Source organism: Rutilus rutilus (assembly GCF_951802725.1).
Source record: "Rutilus rutilus genome assembly, chromosome: 14".
In the NCBI taxonomy this organism is placed as follows: Eukaryota; Metazoa; Chordata; class Actinopteri; order Cypriniformes; family Leuciscidae; genus Rutilus; species Rutilus rutilus.
The window spans coordinates 19,195,364-19,220,115 of NC_140219.1; the positions used below are offsets into that span (position 1 = coordinate 19,195,364).

Consider the following 24,752-nt stretch of genomic DNA (forward strand, 5'->3'; position numbering starts at 1 on the left):
TGGGCAAAATCTGTCACATACAACAGAGGGGAAAAGACAGTTTTCCAGTGCAGCTGATGATCTCATTGACACATTGAAACCAAAAATACAAGATATACCATCTCATTTACTGAAATAGAAATTAGTTGAATCTACTAAAAAAATGTCTTTAGTTCTTAGACGTTGCATGTCTGGTTTGATACAATGTGATTGGGTAAAGGTGTTGCTGTGTTTTCCCCAATAAACTCACACAAATCACTTTTTCTGCATTGTTGTCAGACTATGATGTAAATGTTGGACTGGATGTGATTCCAGTAAGGATGTGCTCTTGTTAAGAGTTCTGACCATATAAGGAACATGTTACCTGATCCTTCTTCAGTCTGACCTCTCCTCTTCTCTCATCAGAACAAGTGAGAGCAGGCTGTTCTGGGTCTATGGTGATAAAATAGTCAACAGACATTAAAGTAAATGGTACAGGCTAAAAGACCATTGAGGAAAATGTGAATTCCACCACCAAATATATAGTCAGTCCCAAAATATATGACAACAATATTGATCCAACAATGCAATTTGTGTAAAAGAAAACGTAAAAGTCCTGGCAGAAAGCGATGCATAAGGATGTAGTGTAACGACGAATTATCATTTTTTCCAAAGTGTTGCAAACTGGTTCTACCATCAAAATATTAGTGCATTCCTGGAACTGGGCGTCGTTACACTATCCTTATGCATCGCTTTCTGCCAGGACTTTTACGGGCTTTTCCCAAATCACAGAAGTGACCTCGACGTCCAGGTTAGCGGTAGCATGAGCCATCAGGAAGTGTTATTTAAATAAACTCCTGATGTACTTACAAACTTTCCAATGCCTCGTTTTATGAGTAGGCTACAGAACCTATTTGTACTACTGTAGCAGTTTTGTACCATTCTGAGCATTATTTGTGGGGTAATTTACAGGATACATCCTTGGATCCATTAGCGCCTGCACTAAGCCATTCAGCTGATATCTCTAAATGAGCTCTAACTTTAATAATGTTCGACCAAGGGAAAAAAGGCTTCGGCACGCATGTGATTCGCGGATTAACTGCTAAATTTAACCATCATAGAGTGAAAGTTCATAATTTGGACGTGTATTGTCTTGCCAATTTACACATTCAAACCATTTTAATCGCGGAAGAAGAGCCAAAAACCGGGACTCGCGCGTTATCTGTGCGCACAGCCACACACACTCGAAGCGCAGAGAGAGAGAGAGGCGCGTTTCAGACAGCGCTCGAATGCAGAATTGATTCCTCTTTCGCGTTTCCTTGCCCTTGAATGGACACATAAACACAAAATTGTCAAAATACCGGTCTAAATGACCGTCTCGACGAGTATTCTCTCGTTTATGTCATGTGTGAACAGCTGAGAAAGAAACGGATATTTGTCCGTTTTTTTCGCTCCGTGCAGTCGGTCTGAAAAAATAAAAAGTGACAAATTAAAGTGACAGCACACACTTAATATTATATATATACTGTTTTCTGTGTCATTGATATAAATAAAACAATAAAATACAGCTTTAACAAAGATTAAACTATATTTAATTCATACAGTGACAACTATTCAATTTAAACAAGTCACTAAGGTTTTTTTTATTTAAAGAATATTATTTTATCTTAAAAATAATATTTTAAAATGTAAAATATTTCATAATATTACTGTTACTGTTTTTTAATAAAATAAAAACGTGTTTAGGAAAGTATTGTGATGGTGCTTGTTGCTATTTAGTGTTTTAGACGAAAATAAATCAAAAGGGCCTTTTAACTAGAGGCCATTAGCCTCGTTGTATCAGACATATTTCATTTACACAGCTCCCAAACAGCTGCTTTAGGAATGATGTCAGCACCTAAGAAGAGTTTTAGCAGTGTTTCAGTTTTGAAATGTCAGAGTTTGTGAATATAGTGAACTCACAAGTATTGTGAATGTCCAAGTTTGTCCGACGTCTGGGAATATAGTGATTGTAAATAAAAACACATACATTACACATGATCATTTCATTGAAAGCACAGGCTTCTGTTTATTGACCATTGCACGCACATGAACAGATGAGAATATTTACACAGATGTAAACAGTCAGTACCTGCAACACATTAGAGCAGATCTGCACATAGTGTGACAAACACACAGCTACGTACCAGTACAAACAGCACATTTACCACCATTAAAGCCCACTCAACTGGCTTCTGCTACTTTGGACTAGCTGGGATGCACAGTTCTGTCCACTCTTACGCTGAAATTCATAGATTCACATACTCATAAGGTCATTTGCTGTCTGAAAGGAATAAGCTTCATTCTCTAGAACTACAAATATAAACATTTAAGAAATCCTGCTGCTGCTGCTTACAGATACTGAACACTTTCTCTTGACATCATTTTTTCCCCAAAAGAAGAATTTACCAGGATGTCTGAATTTCTCATTCAAAGGACAAAAAGCAGTGACATGATCTGTATTGGAGTTCATTTGCTCATCTTATGAAGCTCTGACAAACAAATATGTATCAGTAGGCATTTCTCAGTTATCTCTTTAATGCAAAATAAAAATGAAAAGTGCAAATCTGCTAATAATGCTCTACTGCATCTATTCAAACACACACATGTTCCTGTGTATTATAATACTGTGGCCTCTCATCACATGATCCTGCACAGCAGGAGATATCGGTGTAGTGCCACTTTGATGACCAGCCGTCATCCTCTCGTTCCAGAGCGTGTTCAACTTTCCAGCACACAGACATTGTTGGCAGGGTGGTGTGTTATCAACACTTCCTGCTCCACAGTTAATGATGCCACCCTGGCCCTCATCCAAACAACAAGCGGTTTCTACAGTCCACTAACTGCCAGAAAGCAAAAGAGAAACTACAAACACACAAACTGAATTTAACAAAAGATCTGTTCGCTCCTCTACTAAAGTTCCTTCATTTTCTGATCGTGTTGGGTCATTCCTTCTTGTGTCATCTTTAAGTCAATTATAACTCTAAATCATTAGCAGCATCCCAAGTTTACATCCTTCTAGAGCACACAATGTATATACTTCACTGATGATGGGAAAGACATCATGAAGTATGTAGTTTTTGGACATCATGATTTTTTTTTGTGTTGATACCATAGACACAACTCACTTCAGGGTTGAAGTACCCTTTGCTTTTTATCGGCCATATTAAAAAAGAAAAAAAAAGAAAAAAGAAGCTCATATCTTTCAGATTCTGCAAGAAGCATGTTAAGTTTTTTTGGACTAATTCTAATCCTCAGTCACTCACCTCACACACTATTTGGGATGGAAAGTATGAAAATTGGGATGCAGGTCTAAATGTAAAGATCCTACTATAATACAGATTGATTTAACTGCGTTCATAACTGCATACAATTCTAACCATGTTTTCAGATTCCCGTCAATTGGTCACGTGGTCGAGCCTGAAACTATTAGACAGAACATGATGCCTCGTACAACGTTTTTTTTTTTTTTTTCTGCAGGTGTGAACGTTAAAACTTATTTTATTCATTCAGCCCTTTTAAAATGATTCTAAAATTTGAAGATTTTGTTCTACACTGATCAAGACAGATAAAGAGTTTTCAATTTGTAAGAAAACATGAACACACAAAAAGGACTTTGGGAAGAAAACGTAGAGTGTTATGCTTCTCCACATTACATGTCATGCAAAAATTAGGAAGAAAAAGAAAAAAAAAGGCTAAAGTCCCACTGAATCTGATCGCCCAATTCTGCCAACTACAAAAAATAAGGGCAATTTTCTTACTTATAATATGGTTTTGTAATACCAATGCACAATCTCAAATCCATGTCAAAAACATTCTCAGTTAAACATGACATTTACTCACTTGTTTTTGACTACATGGAAAAAAAGAAGAACAAAAATGTCTTAAAGCTATATGCAATTAGTCGTCTTAGAAAAATGTTACAACAACAAAAACAAGAAAAAGAAAAGAAATTGCACCATATGATTGGCCCTCTATCTTTTGACTGGGCAAAACAATAACATGAACAACAAGGTGTAAAAACCTCCATAGATTCACAGTCAAAGGTCACAATATAAGATCCAAGCATGTTTCTACAGCCAATCACAAGTTACTCTGAGTTCTGAGTGAATGGCGTCCGCCCGCACAGCTCATACGAACAAAACGCTATGATAACACAAGGCCTCCCTCTAGTGGACGGCAAAGAGTGTCATTTTGCTCAAAGGGGGAAAACTTCATTCGACAGGCACTTGATTGAAACTGCAGAGCAAACGCAGAGCCACCGGACAGCACGCCTCTGTCAGACTGTCGCAACAAGAGAAGGCAGTAAAAAGCTTCAGACCCACAGACTCTTTTCACATCTCCTAAACAAGCGCTCGCACGACAAGAGAGGACACAAATAAACATGCAGGCCAGGTCACGGCGATTTTACTCCTTGCTATACAGACAATAAAAGTATGCTTAGTATGCTTATTCTGTCGTCATGATAAACTTGGAGAAACCAGAGCATGCTTCCGATCTGTGTTGTCGGGTGCTAAGCGGTCTCGTTAGCGGCAGAGTCGCCGGAAACAGAAAAAAAGCCCATAATGCTTTGCAGAAGAGAAGTGAATAAATAGTTTACATTTCTGTAATGATGTAAAAGAAAGAGTGATGATGAATGAGGTAGAGACATCAAACCAGCCACTTCAGAGACAGGAGAGGTGCTGAGAGAGATCGCTCCGGATGAGAGATGATAGAGAGAAGAGAGACTCGTTCGGTCACCGCTTGCCCCGTTCAACTCATCGTTTCATACTTGTGCCGGTGGCGGTGGGAGTCAAGAGGCAGCGGGGGCTCCGAATCATCCATAGGCAGGACCAATCGGGTGCCTCGGATCACCAGCTCATGGTCGCCGAACGCCAGCTCTCGATCCAGAGCCTCGTCAGAGTTCACGGCCACTCCTCCGACGGCCGTACCGCTCGTGTGAGCGCCAGTAGCATCTGTGCTCACGGTGATGTCACCGTACGTCAACGTGATGTCGCCGTCATTCAGGATCAGGTCGGAGTCGTCGTCTTTCAGCTGCTCCTCGTTCTGAAAGAAAACACAATGGTGATTTCATCCCTTGAATTTTAGCGGTTTCTGAGTAGTCATTCAGCAAAGAGACTTACAAAATAACAATTACAGATTTTGGGGTACAAAAGTTTGGGGTCAGATTATTATAATTTTTTTTTTAAAGAGGATACATTGAATGGATCAAAAGTGACAGTAAAAACATTTATAAACCAAAATAAAATAAAAAATATATAATAATAATAATTATTATTATTATATTTTGAACTTTCTATTCATCAAAGAATCCTGAATTTTTTTTAATCAATTTCCACAAAAAAATATTAAGCAGCACAACTGTTTTCAACATTGATAATGATTAGAAATGTTTCTTGAGCAGGAAATCAGCATATTAAAAATGATTTCTGAAGGAGCATTCAGGTTTAAATAAAGCAATATAAAATCAGCTTTTAATAAAGCAATAAATTAAAATACATGAAAGTAGAAAACTGTAATAATATTTCACAATTCTGTTATTCTATTTTTTATCAAATAAATGCAGCCTTTGTAAGCATAAGAGACTTCTTTAAAATAGGACCTATAAACATTTGAACGGTGCTGTACATAAAGGTTATTTAATAATCATATACTTTTTTATTACCTTATAATCTTTTATATGAAATATAATATCTCAGATAAAAACTATGATTAAAAATGTCTTCATAACTTTCATGTCAGCCAAATAAAACAATTTGAACTAGAAATTAAAACCATCGCGGTCCAATAAAATATAGTTCATAAAGAGTGGACAGTGAATGAGGATCAGTCGCCAGTTACAACTATACAGCAGCTCAGGAAAGTAAAGTTAATTGGTGAGGTCGAATAGTAGACTTATTTTCTGTTTTTTATTTAGCTAATATTTTGCATGGAAGTAAAACAAAGGGGATGAATTTGAATGATGAATTCAAAGAGGCTTGTAGCTTTCTGTGCTTTAGTGTCTCATGTAGCATTAGGTCTTTAAACAACAAACAACATTTAAAAATGTAACAATAATAATAATAATAATGATAATTATCCTAATAACAGTGCAACAGCAAATCTCTGTTGACTTTATAAATCCAAATTCATTGGATTGGCTGTTCACACCTCACTGGATAATCAGCTCTAGGAGGGGGTAATTTGTGTCAGCTGTTGCAGCCTATTAAATGGCAAGTATAGTTTCTCATGTGGACGTCTGTAAAAAATTAATTTGCATGGTACCTCAGTGATAAAAGTCATGTATTCAGATGGCGATTTATTGGCGGTTGAGGAACGAGTTTTGTAATCCCACGAACCCGCTACTCACATGGTCAATCGCATGATTGTCTGCTGTACATAAATGTCATATACTTGGAATAATACAAATAAATTTAGCATTAAGCTTTGTATTAGTAGAAACCTCTAGTATTGTCTAATTACCGTGCTTTCCTCCCTCATGTCCCGCTGAGACCAGAGATTTATGTATTTTTTGTCTGGAAAAAATCCTCAGATGACGCAAAAATCTTAATTTTGCGTCATCGGAGGATTTTTTGCCCAGAGGCTAAAGACTACAGCCAGTAGTAGGGGCTGTTCTGCATGTGTTCAACCCGCCCGTAGAGGGTGGGATCTCACTCACAGAATGTACACATAGTGTCAGCCGTCTTTCTTTGGAAGCTAAGCTAGCAGGCTCTTGTTCTGTGGAGAAAGCTGAGTAGTAGGAGAAAGCTGAGTAGTAGGGGTTACCATCCTCTTTTTCCCGGACATGTCCGGTCGTCGAGATCGTCCAAAATGTGGCTTTTGCTTTCTGCAGTCGCCATTCATTGTTTACATGCACACCTTTTGTTTCAATCTAACTGAATTCATTCCAATTGGTGAATCTGAATGTAGTGTTTACATGAACGCTAAACAAGTGATCGGTTGATGTGCGTTTTAACATTGCTAAGAAAATTCCCACTCCTCCGTGAGAGATACGAGACCGGTGCGTCTCAGTAATCACGCCACCGGCCTCTCATCGTTCTCCCGCGCCCCTCAGCCTCGTCCTGCTCGCCACAGTAAACATGAATGGCGACTGTAGAACGCAAAAGCCGAATTCCGGACATTTTGGGCAATCTCGAAATCCCGGGCAGACTCGTCGTCACGGAGACTCACTAGTAGCCTAGCCTTGTTGTTTTAAACTGTGCGCTCTTACTGGTAGGCGTGGCTTGGGAGTGGCCTCCTAGGGCAGCGAAGCAAGTGCATTCTGGGAGTTGTTGTCTTTTATCCACATAAGCCAAAAATACATTTTCTGGCTTTTCTCAGTCTAGAAAGCTCCAAATTCAAAAATAATTTCCCATTTCTTCTACATAAATGACCCATTTTAAATACACATTCATCTTTCCAGAGGTGAAGTATCCCTTTAATTTAATAATAGGAAAATAATGTTCTATTTATTATTTCATTATCATTTAAAAAAATAAGCAGCTAGATGCACGAACACTATATTTGAAATAGTTCTTATATTCTTGCATTTTACCTCAAAAGGATGTCATTTTAAAAATATGTAAATTAGTAGAAACAAGTTAATACAGACACTTATTTACATGATGTAAAAATAAACCTCCATGGCTTGTAATTTTAATGTTGTGTATAGCCTACATATTTTAAAATTGTTTATATTGCTGCCATAATAATGGCCCATTTCAAATGTTTACGTGCTTTTTTCTCTTTCTCCTTTTTGTTCGCTGAGGTGGAGCGAAAGATTGGAGATGAAATATTGTTCTTGTAAATACTTTCCAGCATTTCAGTTATAAAAAAGTACATCTTTAAAATGCTTCCAAATTACAGTGGAGCGCAACAGTTATCGTACATAGGCTACGGTGCTCGGTAGTGATCAAAAAGGATCTAAACAGTGAATTCTGAAGTGATCTCTTCTTGTAAACTCAGAGACGTGGATTCGGACGGCAATTAAATCACCGCACGACCTTGGTGTTCGACAAAAAACAGTAGGTAATTTGGTCTGGGATTTGTATGCAGGTGGTGGGAGAAAAACACTAACATTCTGGATTCGGACGGCAATAAAATTACAGACTAACCCCTGTAAATGTTGAAAATACCGTACGACCCCATGAGAAACAATTACAGTCTGAATAGGGCTTAAGAGGGGTCTGTCACCATCTGGTAGTACATAAACGACTAGTTTCTGCCAAATCAAGACCTTCTTTCTAGCTAAAAGAAGAGGAAGATCCAGACAGAACTACATATAATTATTAGTCCACAGCATGCGGGTAAAGTACAAACCTCATACGCCTGTTGGCTGGTGAGGCAGCGTGCCAGAGGACCACAGCACGCAGGAAGTGTGGCAGTGAGCGGTGGTCCGCTGTGGGTCAGAATGGGCTTCAGATAACTGCAAGTCAACAGGGTTAAGGAAGGCTTTTCGGAACAAAAACACAAACAATCACATATCAGACACTTTTATCCAAAGCAACTCTGTCCAGTAAACAGGACCATGATTGAACTTCCCAGTTGACCATTAGCAGTGTCAGGCTGTGTTCAGAATAGCAAAATAAAATACCATTTGTACTATATCTGAAGTTTACGTTTATGCATAGAATACCAGATGACATACTACATTTTCACTACTGACTGCTCCTAATGTGTGTGCACTAACTTGGATGGGTTAAATGGGTTACCATACTTGGCCTTCTCATGTCACTTACATATTTAGGGTAGCTTTTGAAACCCCAGCCAGTAGAGCGTTGCAATAATCAATGCGGGAAAATAAAAAAACCTTGATAAACTTTTCCGACACAGCGAACGAGAACATGGGACGTATTCTGGCAATGTTTCTAGGATAAAAAAATATGTTTTAACAGTATTCTGGACATGAGGATCAAATGTTAAATTAGAATCAAACATATTTGATTACCATCCAATAAGGTTAAAGACCCAGCTTTACGTAGTTGGTAGGGTAAGCCAATGAGCATAACCTCAGTCTTGTCACTGTTAAGACAAAGAAAATTGAGACAGCCATTTTTTGAATCTCAGAAATACATTGAGAAAGAAAGGCCACAGCCACATTATCATCAGGTTTTGAATGCATGTAAATCTGGGTGTCATCTGCATAAAAATGAAAGTTAAGACAAAGTGATCTTAAGAGATGACCAAAGGGGAAAAATGTAAATGCTAAAGAATAAAGGGCCCAAGACTGATCCCTGAGGAACGCAAGATTGCACCAAACAAATCTCAGACCTGCATCCACCCATAGTAACATATTGCTTACAATCTGAGAGGCAGGACTTAAACCAGTTTAGTGCAGTATCAGAAACACAGAAGACAGTCTCTAAACAGGTGCAAAAGAAAGATCTACAGTGTCAAAAGCGACACTAAGATCAAGAAGGGTCAAATTTGGAAGACAGTTAGAGTCCAAAACAATTAACAAGTTAATAGTGACCTTAACTAATATTGTTTCAGTGCTATGGAGTTAGCCGGATTAACGGGACTCAAAGAGATTGTTTACAGCAAGATGAGTGTGTAATTGAGAAGCAACAATTTGCTCTAAAATTTTTGAAAGGAAGGGAAGATTGGAAACGGGATGGAAACTGTTAAGGTTATCTAAGTCCATCTTAGTTTTTTTGATACAGGGGTTACAGCAGCAATTTTTAAACACTGATGTGCTGAACTCATCACACAACGTAAGCGGCAGATGTATAACTTTACCAGTTACACATTCATGCATGTGCTGAACGTATGAAAAACTGAAAGAATGAAAAACTGAAATCCCACCTAATGAAAATAATTTCCAAAAATCATCAATATGTGTCAAACCTCATATGGAATTGGTTTAGAATTATATATTTTTTTGCTGTACAGACTATAAACCAACTAAATGGATTTGAAGTTCCAGTACAGAAATTTGAGAGAGATTATATCTCTTTTATGTTCTTTTTGCAGGTTACTAATAAGAGCTACACAGCAAAGGATACTTGTGATCAAAGTTATACCAGATCCTGAAGGGCCAGGCGCTCTCATGTTTAGTGCTCCTCCTTTCCACTCCATCAGGGCCGATCTGCAGATGGACACAGAGGAAACCCATCATTAAACAGCTCTGCTCTGATATAAAACCCTACGTCTGACTACAGCAGACCAAAAACACTTACAAAGTTCTCCTGATCTGCGTCCACTCCAACACTGTGAAACACAAAACAGTATTACAGCAAGAAGTAATAAAACACTTACAGAACAAAAAGGTTTGTTGCAATTTCATCCACTCAAAAGTGTTTTATATGGCTCATGGTGTTTACATATTACTTCCACATTACATTACACATGAAAAAGGACACAAATAAGAACAAAAAAACATGTCTTAATGAGTTACCCATGCTCATAGTCTACTTGTCTGACAGGAAAAGATCATTCAGACTCAGACAGGTTAGAACTGACCGGATATTCTGGCAGGACAGCATCTGAGTTGTGCCTCCACCGCAGAACCAAACGGTGAAGAAAACCACCAGCAGCGTGGTGGAGAACATCATCTGCCGTGCATATGTGGCCGTATCCCTGATTGACAGGGCAAAAGTCATGGCGCCACGAAGACCTGGTGAGCAGTGGGGCAAGAAAATACCAAGAATTGGTTCACACTGGACATAAATCTGATTTGTTTTTCAAATCAGATTCAGAGAGTCAGTGTGCCTTTGAGAGTCAGTGAATAAGAGAGTCTTTGCTCATGTCCAGATTGAAATCTTGCTGCTGTGCTGAATTCATCACACAACGTAAGCGTCAGATGCATTACTTTACCGTTTACACATTCATGCATGTGCTGTATCCGAAAATTGTTCACTTGTTCGCTCAGTACACAGTAAATGCCACATGTGAGAGTAAATGGGAAAAGAATGAAAAACTGAAATTCAATCTGTCCATTATGACTGAAAATAATTTCCAAAAAGCATCAATACATTTCAAACCTCATATGGAATTGGTTTTTTTTTTTGCTGTTCAGACTATAAACCAGTGGTTCTCAATTCCAGTCCTCGTGACCCACTGCTCTGCACATTTTGTATGTCTCCCTTATTTAACACACCTGAACCAGATCATCAGCTCATTAGGAGAGACTCCATGAACTGAACTGAGTGTGTCAGATAAGAGAGACATACAAAATGTGCAGAGCAGTGGGTCACGAGGACTGGAATTGAGAACCACTGCTATAAACCAACAAAAAAATGCTTTTGAAAGACTAAACTATTTAACCTCGATAAGACTTTTGGTTTTGGCATGTTCTTCGTAGTTTAAATCATGGCTAACCATAGGAATCCGTTGCAGTTCTACGCACAAACCTGCAAACATCATCATGTGCTGGAAGTTGGGGGTGATCTTGTTTTTGCGGCCCAAGTTCAGCAGGAAGGAGAGGGGGTAGATGTTTGCCGCTCTGCCCAGAAACACGGCCAGCTGAGTGGAGTGGAGTCAAGGAGTGGCTGTAAAAATGGAGCTAATGCTGAACTGACAGCATCTACACCCTAATCAAAATCATGACATGTTGCCCTTCCTGAGTCTTTCTGAGGGCTTTGTTAATGAAAAAGTGGTTCTGGGAAACACAATGAGCTGTAACACCCTGGACATATAACTCAACAACAACAGCCAGCCACTTCCATGATAACATTAAGCAAAGTACCGCCGTCTAACATGAGCAAACACTTGCCTTTTTAATAATAGTGATCCATCAGATTTTCCACATGTTTTGCATTTGCTGAGAGCATTTAACTATTATATCACTTTGTCTGCTCATTTATTCCTTAGGCACAAAGCTGAAGTCTTAGGATACGAATGCACACACTATGAAGATTGGATTGAAGACGTGGTTCTGGAAGGTAAACAACGTCAAGCCCATGTAGGAAAATATGAAGTTCTCAGCCAGGAAATTCAGTAGCTCGAATAACTGAAAGAGAGCACAGTGGCATGAAATCATAGTGAGATGTTTATATTATATATATTTCATATTTCATATATTAACCTCTGACAAGTTCAACAGACCTGCCTTAGAAAATGTTGAAGTAAAAGCATTACTAGGGTAAAAAGAAAAGATTTGTGGCTACAGTTCAGCTACACTGTAAAAACAGCATTTTCTGCAACTTTGTACTAATGTTTATATTGTAATAACGTTGAGCCCTGTTGTATTATAGTATGTATTAGAAGTCTGAATGTCATTATTATCTTATTATCTATTAATACCATTATTTTGCTTCTGAAAAATCAATGCAGGACAAGAATCTATTTCATGATGGCACTGTACTTTTTAGCTGCTATAATGAAGATGTACAATGACATTACACAACAATGATAACTTGCTGATAAATATTAGCTACTGTATGGTTTAATGTACAATGTCACATGATGTAACTGAGTAACCAGTGTCCCAATGTTCACTGGATCAAGGCCCTTGCTAGTGCCTAAATTTGTTTTCAAGGTATAAACTACCTTAAAAAAGTTGAAGGTCAATCAGATTTGTTTTTATTATTATTAATACTTTTCAGCAATTAAATTGACCAAAAATAACAGTAAAGACATTTATAATGTTATTTATAATGTAAAGATTTGTATTTCAAATAAACAGAGATCTTTTGAACCTTTTATTCATCAAATGACCCTGAAAAGATACATTTAAAAAGAAATTTCCAAAAAATATTAAGCAGCGCATTTGTTTTCAACATTGATAATAATAATAATGATAAATGTTTCTTTAGCATCAAATCAGCAAATATTTTCTGAAGGATCATGTGCCACTGAAGACTGGAGAAATGATGCTGAAAATTCAGCTTTGCCATCGCACCAATAAATTACATTTTAAAATAGATTATAATAGAAAACAATTATTTTAATTTGTAATAATATTTCACAATATTACTGTTTTACTGTATTTTGATCAAATGAATGCAGCCTTGGTGGGGATGAGACTTCTTTCTAAAACATTTAAAAAAGCATTTGAATGTACTTTTGAGTGTACATCATGCAAACTAGGGAGTGGACTGAGAGAGAGCCTAAAATAAAAGTTACTTGTTTCGTCCTGTCCTGAGATTCAGGAGACAGGTTGTTAAAGGTGTAATGGGCCTGTGTCATTCCACAGAACAGAACCGCCACCACACCTGAGGATGAACACAACAGGATGAGCAGGAACAAGCATTCAAATATAGAAGTATGCAATACGTTTCTAGGTAGTTTCTAGAAGATTCTATGGGGAACTCAAGCTCACCTGTAAATCCACAGGCCTCAGCCAGTAGGAATGTGCTCCAGGACATGAGGAAGAACAGTGCCGTCTCCAGCAATGGTAAGTCTCTAAGCTTAGTGAACTTAGTAACGTGGAAGGGAGTCAAGGAATAACTTCAGGATGAATAAACCACTAAATACATTATTTTACATTAATAGTGCAATCACATGGAGAGAAGAAGAATTAGATCAATACATGACGCAGATGAGATTTGAACCCATTTCTTTTTCATAAGCACCATGGCTCATACCAACAACAAAAGAAGTGACGTACAATATTGAACCAGTAAAGGATATCAATGCAGTTACGACTCCAGTTGCCATTCCAAGAGCAAAAGAGCCACTGAAGACACCCAGGAAGATGCCAAAGGACTTCAGCATGGCCATGGCTTCAAACGTGTGACTGTTGTTTCCCTCAGGCTGATATGCTACAATAGACCTGGAAAAAGGACACAGACCCATTCAAGTAATTCTAATGTCAAACCTGCAAAAATCTAAAAGGATAAAGATCCATTCGCTATTGGAAAATCATAACAAATATTAGCGTTATGAGCAGGGCTGGAAAAGTGTGCTAAAGTTTTGGCAAAATCTGAACTTATTAGTATCAGATAAGTGTGCTCATCAGAGATATTCAATTTATATTCTATTTCCCATTCTCTGGACATTTTCTATCATCTATTTTGTTCCCTGAGGTACATAATGTCAATAATGTTTCTGTGTAATTTAGTTTTTTCAACGCATCTCTGATCCTTAGAATGAGAAATGTGAAATGAGCACTTTTGTTTACTAGTCTTCTGTTGTGCTTAATGTAGTTAACTCAATCACAACCTAAATCATAAAACAATCACTGGCTAAAACACTCCACATAAAAGGTTAAGACCAGCCTGAAATGACTGGGAACCTTACTGAGAATAAAGTTAATATATGCATAGCAGCAGGTGATACACACCATCTGGAAGAGTGCTGGTTTTGGTGAACTTTTCCATATTTTTAGCTGTGGAAGAGGGGTTTTGGGGCTTCATTTAAATTACACTCTTTTCTTTGGATTAGGGTAGAAGTTAGAATAGCAGTTACTTTAAGCTATATTAATTCATTGGAGCAAGGAAGTTTTGAATCCTCATGAAATTGAATAGCTTTTTGGAGAGATGTACTTACATGCTAGATTTTTAGTACAGAGGATAGGTAGGAACAAAAGTAAACTCTCTAGAGCAACACAGGATCACTTCAAACTAAGAAGCAAAGGACTATCATCAAATCAGCAAATACCCACAGCTCTGCCTCATCATCTACACACCATCTATAACCGATGGACTTCATGAGTCCTCTACAGGCGGTTAAAATAGAAGTAAAGAGGAATTCTACTTCCTTGAGGGATGAGTTCACTACAGGTGCCGGTGTGAAGCATGTCTGTGGGTCATTCACTCTGCATGTTCTGGTAAAGACCAGCCAATGCACACACTAAAAATCCACTCGGAAGGCTCAAAGCTCTAAATGTGTGGCACACCCATTGAGGGGCGTTCTCAGTGTCTGGTTCCCGCCCTCTGCATAAGCCACACCTCCAGGGCTGTGACGCCCCGCCCCACTTTGCCTCCCGTAATAAAGCAGCATACTGGAGCAGATGATAGGTCCAGCAGAGGAAAAATCGGGTGTTAAATGAAAAGTGTTAATTATTCATTCTGCACTGAGTTTATAAAAACCCAAAACACTTATATCTCAAAATCATTAATAATATTAATGAATGAACCAACAAAAGCAGTTTGTTTACACATAGCAGTGTGTGATCATCGGCAGTAGAGGACTTACGAGGACAGTACGACAGCGACGGCATCGTTCAGGACACTTTCTCCAAACAGCAGAGCGTACAGGTCAGAATCCACATGCAGCTCATTGAAGATGGCCAGAACTGTCACTACAAAACAAAGCATAAATCAATGCCTTCGCTAAGCCCTGCGTTAACAACATTACTGACCAATCCTGCTTTAGCAACTGTTGTTCATCAGACATGCTTTTTCTCTATTTGAATGCAATTTCTAATGGAAGTCCAGAGTCTATTGATAGTAAATTGTTATTATAAAATGTTGTTTTTTAAAGTAAGCATTCTCACATTCATTTCTATGGGATGTTATGTGCAGCTTGTCTTAGTGGGCAACAGTAACCAAGGGGGGACGAGCTTTGAAAAGGGTACATTTTAAAGATAGATCAAATTGCTCTTATATGTAACTTGATTATAATCCTTTCATAATAAGAAATAGCATAGTGCAGGTCAATTCTGCTACAGCAAGGCTTAGTTTCTAGGATGACACATCCCTCTTGCAAACATTTTTTAGATAAAGGGATTTGATTAATACACACCAAAACACTCATGACTGCATTTAGGCACTGTTACAGAGAGTTTTGACTGTAATACCTGGGTCAGTGGCTGAGACAATGGCACCAAAGAAAAGGCAATCGGTGAAGAAGAAGTCACCACCCAGCTGGCCAATTTGCTTCATCAGCGTCACACAGCCATACATTAACAACCTGAAATACAAACCGCACACCTCTGAGAGCTGGTTCTCACCCTCATCATTAAAGCAACCACTCAAAAAAGTACTGAAAAAAGACTGACCCAATGATGAAACAAGACACCACGGTTCCAACAAATGCATAGACAAGAATGGAGCCCAAGTTCCTGAAGAAATGTCTCTGAGAAGCAGATAGAGAGAAGAAATTAATTGAATAATGGTCTTTGATTTGTCTATGTTGAAGACTACATGATCTTGTGCACACAACATTTGTCTGTATTAATCAATAAAAAAACAGCCCTTACTCGTTTTAAACTGTATCCAGCATGAAAAATGATGGGGGGCAAGAGAATATTAAAGAAGACCTCTGGGTCAAAGGTCACCTGAAATAGAATTAGAAAGATACAGATATAGGCATTTCATTCATCGATGAGAAAATAAGAAAAAAAGATATATGTTTTAATGTTTTAGAAATCTCTTATGCTCACCAAGGCCGCCTTTATTTGATCAAAAATGTTATCAATAATTATTTAAAATGTTGTTTTTTTTTGTTTTTTTTTTAAATGTCATTTATTCTTGTGATGCAAAGCTGAATTTTCAGCATCATCACACCAGTCTTCAGGGTCACATGATCCTTCAGAAATCCTTCTAATATGATTTGATGCACAAGAAACATTTATTATTAATATCAATGTTGAAAAGGAACATCATTTATTTGAAATAGAAATCTTTTGTAACATTATAAATGTATTTACTATCACTTTTGATAATTTTATTATGCCCTTGCTGAATAAAACTATGTATATACTTTAGTGTATATACTTCAAGCATCTTTTCTAAATGTTATATAAAAAAAAAAAAAAAGTTCTTTGTGTACATACTATGCACTTATTATAGTAATTGCAATAACTGGGTAATAACTAGGTACTAACCCTGAAACTACCCCTAAACCTAACCTTAACCCATGTAGTTACCTCATATTTCCCAGTACTTTCCCAGTACACGTAAAAGCACGTACTGTAAAATAGAGTGCAACCAAAATCTGAGCTATTTCCTCTTATTAGTGGTTTGACTGGAGCCAAGTGTTCAATAATTGAATATAGTGTGACTTTCTATGCAAAACATCAAATGTAATTATCATACATTTCAACAACTAAATTATGCAACTCTTAAACCTCATGTTTTAACCGAAATAGAAGCAGTTTCATGCAGCTGTCACCTGAGGGACATATAGTTTTGAGACTGAACCAACCACAGATTACTTCTGTCAGGCACTGAATTAGTATGTGTGAGAAAATGTAATTATTGGTACAAAGTTAAATCAGGAATTTGCCTGAAGCATCTGGAAAAACATAAATGAGTCCAGCAAAACAGACTGGATATCCATCTAAAAATACAGACGCAAGTATGAGTCATATTCAAATAAATTCCCCATAGCATTTGTGGTTGAAATCATGTGTTCGATTCAAATTCATCTGAATATGTGTCAAACGGCTCCTCTATGATTGTTGTGATGTGATATTTTACCTTGCGGAGCATCTCGTTGTCCTGAATGTCGTTGACTTCATTGGCACCGATCTCTCCTTTCAGTGTGTACTCGTAGAACTTACCACTGACATTCATCAGCAGTGTAGCTGGACTGGCATTGACATTACAGCTCAATGTAACATTGTTCATGTTGCTGGGCACATGAATAGCATAACGCAGTACGACACCCACAAGCAACCCTGATGAGAGACAGAAACATTGCATTTTATTACAATTATTCTGTTTTAGTGTATTCATTTCTATTTCTAATTCTATGGCAAAAATTTGGCCGTAAGCGGCCCTACCAAGACTTTCCCCAGCATCACAGGGGCTGAACTGTATGGAAGCTTGTTTCTTCCACTGAATAAAAAATAAAAAAGGTAATTGCGACTTTTTATTCTAGCAAGTCAGAATTGCGAGATGTATTCTGTGGCGGAAACAAGATTCCATAGAATTGACTCCCACGATGTCCAAAAACACATAATGTGGCCTGTCGGCAACTCACAAGATTTTTTTGAAGAACATCTGTTTTGTGTACCAGGGCTATTGTAGTTAACTTATACTAAAAGTAAAACTATTAAAAACACTGTTTAACTCAAATAAAAATAAAATAAAAAAGTGACATGACATCTGACGCACAGAAGCCAATGGCACGTCACTATACGTATTGGCACATCCGGTCTTCATTGGCATGTGCCAGTGGATAGTGGCATGTGTCACTGATATTATTGGCATGTGACATCGCGACACACTGACATGACACCGAGTCGCGGAACATGTCACCGTGTTGCGACCACTGATCTATATAATGTCATACTATATAGATCAGTGGTTGCGACACCTCCAGTCGTGATTGACAGATTAATTGAACACCTATAGCCTACTGACATAATTGTGGCACAAAATCCAAAATAAATAGCCTAATTTTGTGATATTTAAAATATCAATTAAACGAATTAAAGTGCATTAATATTTTTTCAAACGTGTGATTTGTGTCACGTCTGTATTTGATTGGTACACGTTTGAAAAAATAATAATGCACTTTAATTCGTTTAATTGATATTTATCCAGCATATATGCAGGGAGGCAGATTAACTCCTGCTGGACAGCTGCACCTTACAGGCCCTGTGCTCCAACTCCCACACTGCCCTTTGAACAGTCATAATTATTCATACATGGCGTACTTAAATTAAAAGATCCTACTTTATCGCGGGAAGCAGTTCATATGTGCGATCAGTCAAATGATCTGCTATCACGGCTGTTCTCACCATATATCATAGCCAGTCCAGTCTCGTGCAGAAACCTGAACCGGCGGTGTTTGAACAACCATATGGTCAAGATTGTCAGGGTAAGGAGCAGGATAAAGATCAGCAGGTCGGCACTGTCTTGTCTGTGGCTTTCTTCAGCTTTCTTCTCTGTCACGATGTTCTCCATCGCACTGTCTTCAGCTCTGCTCAGGCACAAGCAGAGGGAGCTCGCCAAAACAAACAGAGGCAGTGTTCTCCAAACACTCATCGCGGCGTTCATTTCACATGTAGAGCCCATGTTGGCATTTCTTTTAGGTGCAAAATATATAAGAAGACGAATGCACTATGCTCAGGATCGCTGAACACAGGCAGGAGTATTAGCAGAGACAATCATAGGCTGCTGTAAATTGTTCCTGATTCCCAGCGACGTCCCGCCCACTGCACGTGACGTCACATGACAACCCAACAATGTGTTCGAGCAGTTCATATTGGGCAAACGCTGCGCATGAGGGTCGTTTCCTTTTATTCTGCATCGTCATTGTCGAACAATCTATATAACTATTAGGGCTGTCAAATCGATTAATCGCATCTAACATTAAGTTTTTGTTTATATATATATATATATATATGCATACACAGACACACACAAATATATTATATAAACAAAAACGTTTATGCTTAGATGCTGCGATTAATCGATTTGACATCACTAATAACTATACATATTTCAAATGGTTCAGAATTTTAAATTAGAATATTAAAGCTACATTCATGATGCAATATTCCTGCAATGACAAGTTAAAATCCCCATGCACTCCAACTTTTTTGTATAAAACCCTCAGATCTCTTTAAACATTTTCCTATACTGCCAAATTTATATTTGAGGCGCACACCCTCAGAAAACTAGCTACTGTTTTGATCATTATATTCACTAGTTAATTATGTGTACAGTTGTAGTGACAGTGAAATAATAAAGTAATAATAACGTGTAATAAAAAAAAATGCATACATACATAAATAAATCTGTTTACCTAATTTGTTTAAAGCAGTAGTTTTATATTCTATTGAGAAACAAATGTTGATTTTTAGGTAGACTACAGGTGATTAGATTACTTTTGAAGACAACAATTTTTTAATCGTTCATGAAACGAATATGTTTAGGTAGGTATTACATTCATAAATGTAGGTAAAATAGATAATACATTCTGTACAGTTCAAATTTTAAGATTCTGGGTCAGTGTAGAGCTGTGGGGTTTTTATTCAGTTATCTTATTTTTTACTGTAGAGACTTTTGAGTTACTTTTGAATGTTGAGTTGAGAGTTTGTGTGTTTATATTGTACATAGTTAATTCTGTAATTATTTTGTTCTGGTCGCCTACATTCGCTACGTATGTCTCTTTAAATGCACGTTTAAAGTGGCAGAGGGCAACCGGAAGTGCGGTGGTGATGACGCAGCGCTCATTGAGGAGTGCTTCACGCGCCCAGCATTGGCTCGATCGGTTGTTCTCGAGTTAAAATGGCTTCGTCCTTTTGGAAAGGTGTTGTTGGTGTGGGCCTTTTCGCCTTGGCACACGCAGCTTTTTCAGCGGCACAGCGTAAGTATTGTTCTTCCAGAAACGAGAGTGAATTGGACAGACATGTAGTTGTTTAGTAAGCTGTAACGTTAGCTGATTGTGGTCCGGCGGTGAGTGCGGCCTCTCTGCAGAGCTCAGTGTGCATGACAGCTTCAGCAGGACTCAAACCCGAGTGAGATTCCTGTGTAGAGAGCATTTTAGAGAGTGTGGGAACACGTATATTATGTCCAAAAATGCTGTCTTGGTCGGCAGCTCACTAGGTTTTGACACTCAACATTTATAACAGCTCAATACACGGGAAAACGTTGTTTTCTACCATAAATCACTTATCGTGCAGTCTGATTGCAAGTCTTTGTGCAAGATCAGTGTTTGTGCGGTGCGTGTTGAGTTTTATCGGGGCGTTCATATAACGCAGTATGATTGGTATTTCAGAAGTAACGTTAGTCATCTTTACTATGTAAACTTACATTATTCAAACCTTCCCTAAAGGCAATGTGTTGATTAACCTTCACGAAGTAAATGAAAAATAACTCGCAACCAGAATCTGTTTCATTTCCAAATAATGCCATTTCACCTGCTATTTCTGCAGTAGTGATGTCAGAATCTCTCGTTGGAGTCGGATCTTTTCATTGAACAGATTCGTTCACGATTCACATTGAGCGATTCTATAACATGTTCAACTGAATTGTTCCGACAGCTTTCGACTCATTGAACCGAGAACCGTCTCATTCTAGCATGTCCAACTCGTGAGCCGACAATAGACGAATAAACTTTTATTTAAAAAATAATTAAATAAAAACCTTTATTAAACCTCTTCAAATAACAAACCGATATTATCATTTCTAAACACAATACATCCAATCACACATATATTTTAATTAAATACGCACATGTATGTGTGTGTTTATATATGCCACATAAGTAAATAATTAGACACGAAAAATTGATCTGAGTTGAAATATTTTATTAGGTCTCTAAACGCAAAGCTTCCGCGGAGAGCAGTTGCAGCGCGGCAAGTTCAAACTAGACGGACACTTATTACACAGTATTTCGCCACATAAATAATTATGGAGATAAGATATATTGATTTCCAATTAAACCGTTTTAAAACCGTACCTGTTTGTGTCTGAAACTCCATCCAAAAGTAACTCCATTTTGTAAGGTCACTTAGTAAAATGATTTTGATCAAAGTAATTCCAAACTTCACTGCGCCTAGATGCAGATAATGACACTGTCATCAAATACAATCAACTTTACTTAAGCTCCATAGCGCCACCCAGTGCATTTAGTGTACGTTTACACGACAACGATGTACTAAAAACGGAAAGGTTTTTTCTTTATACAGATGACAACGTTGTCAAAATGATCCCCATTCACACGGATCCGTGAAGATGACTAAAGCACGGTATTATTCATGCCAGGCCAGTAGTCGGCGATGTCACTTTGTAAAGAAACACTATGCACCTAGACTAAACGCGTAATACGCATGCGTCACCGTTTTCACAGATTCGCGTTTTTGTAGTTTACAAGGAAACGATAACGTATCGGTTTCAAAAACTTGCACTTAACCCGTTTTCAAAAGTTTGTATTTTCTGTTGAAGTGTAAATGAACGTCCAAAACGCATATTAAGTTTTCCGTTAGGCTATTAGTTGGAAATGGTGTCGCTTAAACTGCCACTTAGTTATAACTTGAGTTTTAGTTTGCGTGCTAATTTCACTGCATTTATGGCCAGCAAAGCAACATATGTACCAATTCGAATAGTATTCTTATTTTTCGAAAAATCGAATATTTGACTATTTGTGCACACCCCTACTGGCTTTATGTACTTTTTTTTTTTTTTTACTAACCTGCGTAGATATGTTGCGTAAGTGAGACTGAAATTGCTGACGACTCGTTTCGGCAGGTCAGAATTTATCCTTTCTTTTTAGGAGACAATAACCTTGTTTGTTGTGCACTTTGATCTTTACAATTTTGTGGATATTTTATGCCCTGTTTAACAGACTAAAATATGTTTGAGCTGTTTTAACTGAAAGCAACTTGTACTGACATATCTTAAAATATGGCAGTGTCGTTGTTTTGTCTCAATATGCACATCAGTAATGTTTAAGTTTATAAAAGCTACTTAAATATCCTAATTAAACTATGGCCTAATCCTGGCTTAATCTAAGCCCTGTCTGTGAAACTAGGCCCTAAACTCTCAAACACAGCTACAATACACACTGCATGAATGGTAATATTTAAAAAAGCATAATAAGGGCACTTAATGTAACTGGGATATAAGAGACCACGGGATGATATAATTATTATTATTATTTTTATTTTATTTTTTTACTGTTCGAAAGAACTGATTTGTGGAAACAACACGAGCTTCCCATGACTAGATGCAAACAGTTAGTGCTAGATACTTCTTTTTGCATTTATTATCACTTATATGCCAAGCATAGAGAATTATAAACTTGAGCAAACATGCAAATGTGCCCATTGCATAAAACAAATCCAGTTGTAAACTTAAATATAAGAACTTTTAATGTGCAAGAATGGTAGTATTGTGCTACTTCCGACTCTAACTCTGCAAAATTACTTGTACCCCTTTGTTTAGAGGGAATGTCTTAATGCCTCTCATACATCCTAAAAAGATTTTTCTTTTTCTAGACCGATCCTACATGCGACTGACAGAAAAAGAGAACGAAACATTACCTATAGATGTAAGTTGCAATCAAATACCAGACATTGATCATATTGAATCGCATGCATTTGTTTCCCTCAATACAGCTTCTCTTGTGTTGTGTTTTCAGATAGTGTTACAGACTTTGCTGTCGTTTGTGATCACGTGTTACGGCATAGTGCACATCTCAGGCGAGTTCAAAGACATGGATGCTTCTTCAGAGCTCAAAAACAAGTAAGCTCATAGACTATAAAGTAATGCCTGGCTATATCAGAAATAGGCTGTTACTAATGAAACTTGCATCGAGCTCACTTATGTCTCTTTATTGTTTGCTCTAACTAACAGGACATTTGACACATTGAGAAATCACCCGTCGTTCTACCTGTTCAATCACCGAGGCAGAGTACTCTTCTGCGCTCCGGAGCAGGAGCCCTCCACTCCAAGCCCCCAGGCCTTGCCCTCCAATCCCCTGCGGTTACGCAAGCTGGAAAACTTTCATTGAGACTGGCCTTCTGTGGGCTGCCTTGCCCGGTTTCATTTTGTTTTTCTTTCTTAAATTTATTTTTTAGCTCCTCGGTTGGAAGGGAAAATAAGCATATTTTCCTGTCTTTATGTATATGTGAATATGCTGTACAAACACGCATCTCTTGTGGTTACTATTTGTCAATGGACTGTGCCAACTCCTTTTCCAGCTGATATGTTTGTAAATACTTGTTATTGCTTGGGAGTCTTAATTAAGTCTGTAGGTTACGGCTGTAGCCCTCCGGTTGGCTGTCGCGCACAGGGCACGAATCCTACCACGTACAATGTTGGTTTGCCATGTTTTTTGGCTAAACTGAACCCCCCAACTGCAACAGGTTCTTCCTTGTACCCTTCTTAATTGAGGTCGATATTGTGGACCATAAATTGTTTTTGTGTTCAGAAGCAGTATAGCTCTGATTGCTGAAATTCAAATTTGAACTTATTTAAATAATACTGAGAGTGATTGAAACTAATAAAACATGTCTGAGCAGGGCCACAATAGATGTAGAATAATAGCAATTCTAACAATACTGTGAACACTCAGTGGGAACGAATGGTAAACATTTTTGAGGGGGGTGGGGGGATTGGGGGAGGGCAATGTTTTCTGATTTATTTCATGTTGAGACACAACTCCTTATTTTTACCTTAATAAATTCTAAAATTTTATTGATGAATTTGTAACTTGGATTAAAACCACTTATTTTTGCCCCTTAATTTTATAAGTCTGGTTTATCCTGAATGTGTATGAAACTAAAAGAGATGATACGATTAAGCATGTTCATTTTACGCTGTAAAGATTGCTTCGCAATGTCAAGACCTGCTAACCGGCCAAAACGTTTTTGTCATGCTACAATGAATTTTATGCTTGGATCTGGAGCATTCAAGGACATATGTGGTTGTGGTATATCAACCTGGTTATGCATTGTTTTCCATGCAAGTAAAGAATGGGCAGTTGGTCCAGAAACAGTCCAGTTTAAGCCTGTAATTATACTAATCCTTCACTAAGCCCCTTTTTTTTTTAAGTACCTGCAATGGCAACCCACTTATCCCAACACTATTTAGTCTCTTCTGGTATTAATAGCTTATGTGACATTGATTTAAACACGATTTGTTACCTTTTGTGAGATAATACATGTGTTAATAGCACAACTTTAGAGTATTTCTACTGCTGTAGTTTTACTTTGACATCATAAATCAAATATTTTAAGCCTGTTCACACCAAGGACTATAACGATAAATCTATAGTTCGAAAAATAGCTTTGATTATAAAAAATTAGCGGAGTCCACACCACAACTATAACAATAACGGCAGGCACAGAGAAACGATATCATTGGAATCATTTTCAGAAGGATTTTTTTTTAAATGATGAATGATAAAAAAAACATTTATGCCCACCATTTCTACAGTTATTTGCTAGCTTCTCAGCTTGCTCATTTCCCCATCACAACAGGTGGTGTATT

General features: G+C 37.7%; 2 protein-coding genes across 3 annotated transcripts; one reads left to right on the top strand and one right to left on the bottom strand.

The window, feature by feature from the left end:
- Nucleotides 1-1,998: 1,998 nt before the first annotated feature.
- On the bottom strand, nt 1,999-18,971 carry slc9a6a (solute carrier family 9 member A6a). Of its 2 annotated transcripts, XM_084429677.1 has the most exons (17): nt 18,551-18,971; nt 17,283-17,482; nt 16,061-16,138; nt 15,860-15,936; nt 15,659-15,771; nt 15,055-15,160; nt 14,756-14,860; nt 13,549-13,690; nt 13,238-13,343; nt 13,042-13,130; nt 11,813-11,926; nt 11,328-11,439; nt 10,438-10,591; nt 10,155-10,185; nt 9,981-10,063; nt 8,296-8,401; nt 1,999-5,043 (listed from the first exon to the last, which is right to left on the bottom strand). In XM_084429677.1, exons 1-17 carry the CDS (start codon nt 18,825-18,827, stop codon nt 4,750-4,752), a joined length of 2,187 nt encoding a protein of 728 aa, XP_084285803.1. In that variant the 5' UTR covers nt 18,828-18,971; the 3' UTR covers nt 1,999-4,749. The 2 variants fall into 2 exon arrangements, with proteins under 2 accessions (XP_084285803.1, XP_084285804.1); XM_084429678.1 differs by lacking the exon at nt 14,756-14,860.
- Nucleotides 18,972-19,956: 985 nt separating this feature from the next.
- mmgt1 (membrane magnesium transporter 1) lies at nt 19,957-24,396 on the top strand. Its single transcript, XM_084430440.1, has 4 exons — nt 19,957-20,124; nt 22,757-22,809; nt 22,900-23,003; nt 23,115-24,396. The coding sequence occupies exons 1-4, from the start codon at nt 20,046-20,048 to the stop codon at nt 23,269-23,271; spliced, it is 393 nt and encodes a 130-aa protein (XP_084286566.1). The 5' UTR covers nt 19,957-20,045; the 3' UTR covers nt 23,272-24,396.
- Nucleotides 24,397-24,752: the final 356 nt, after the last annotated feature.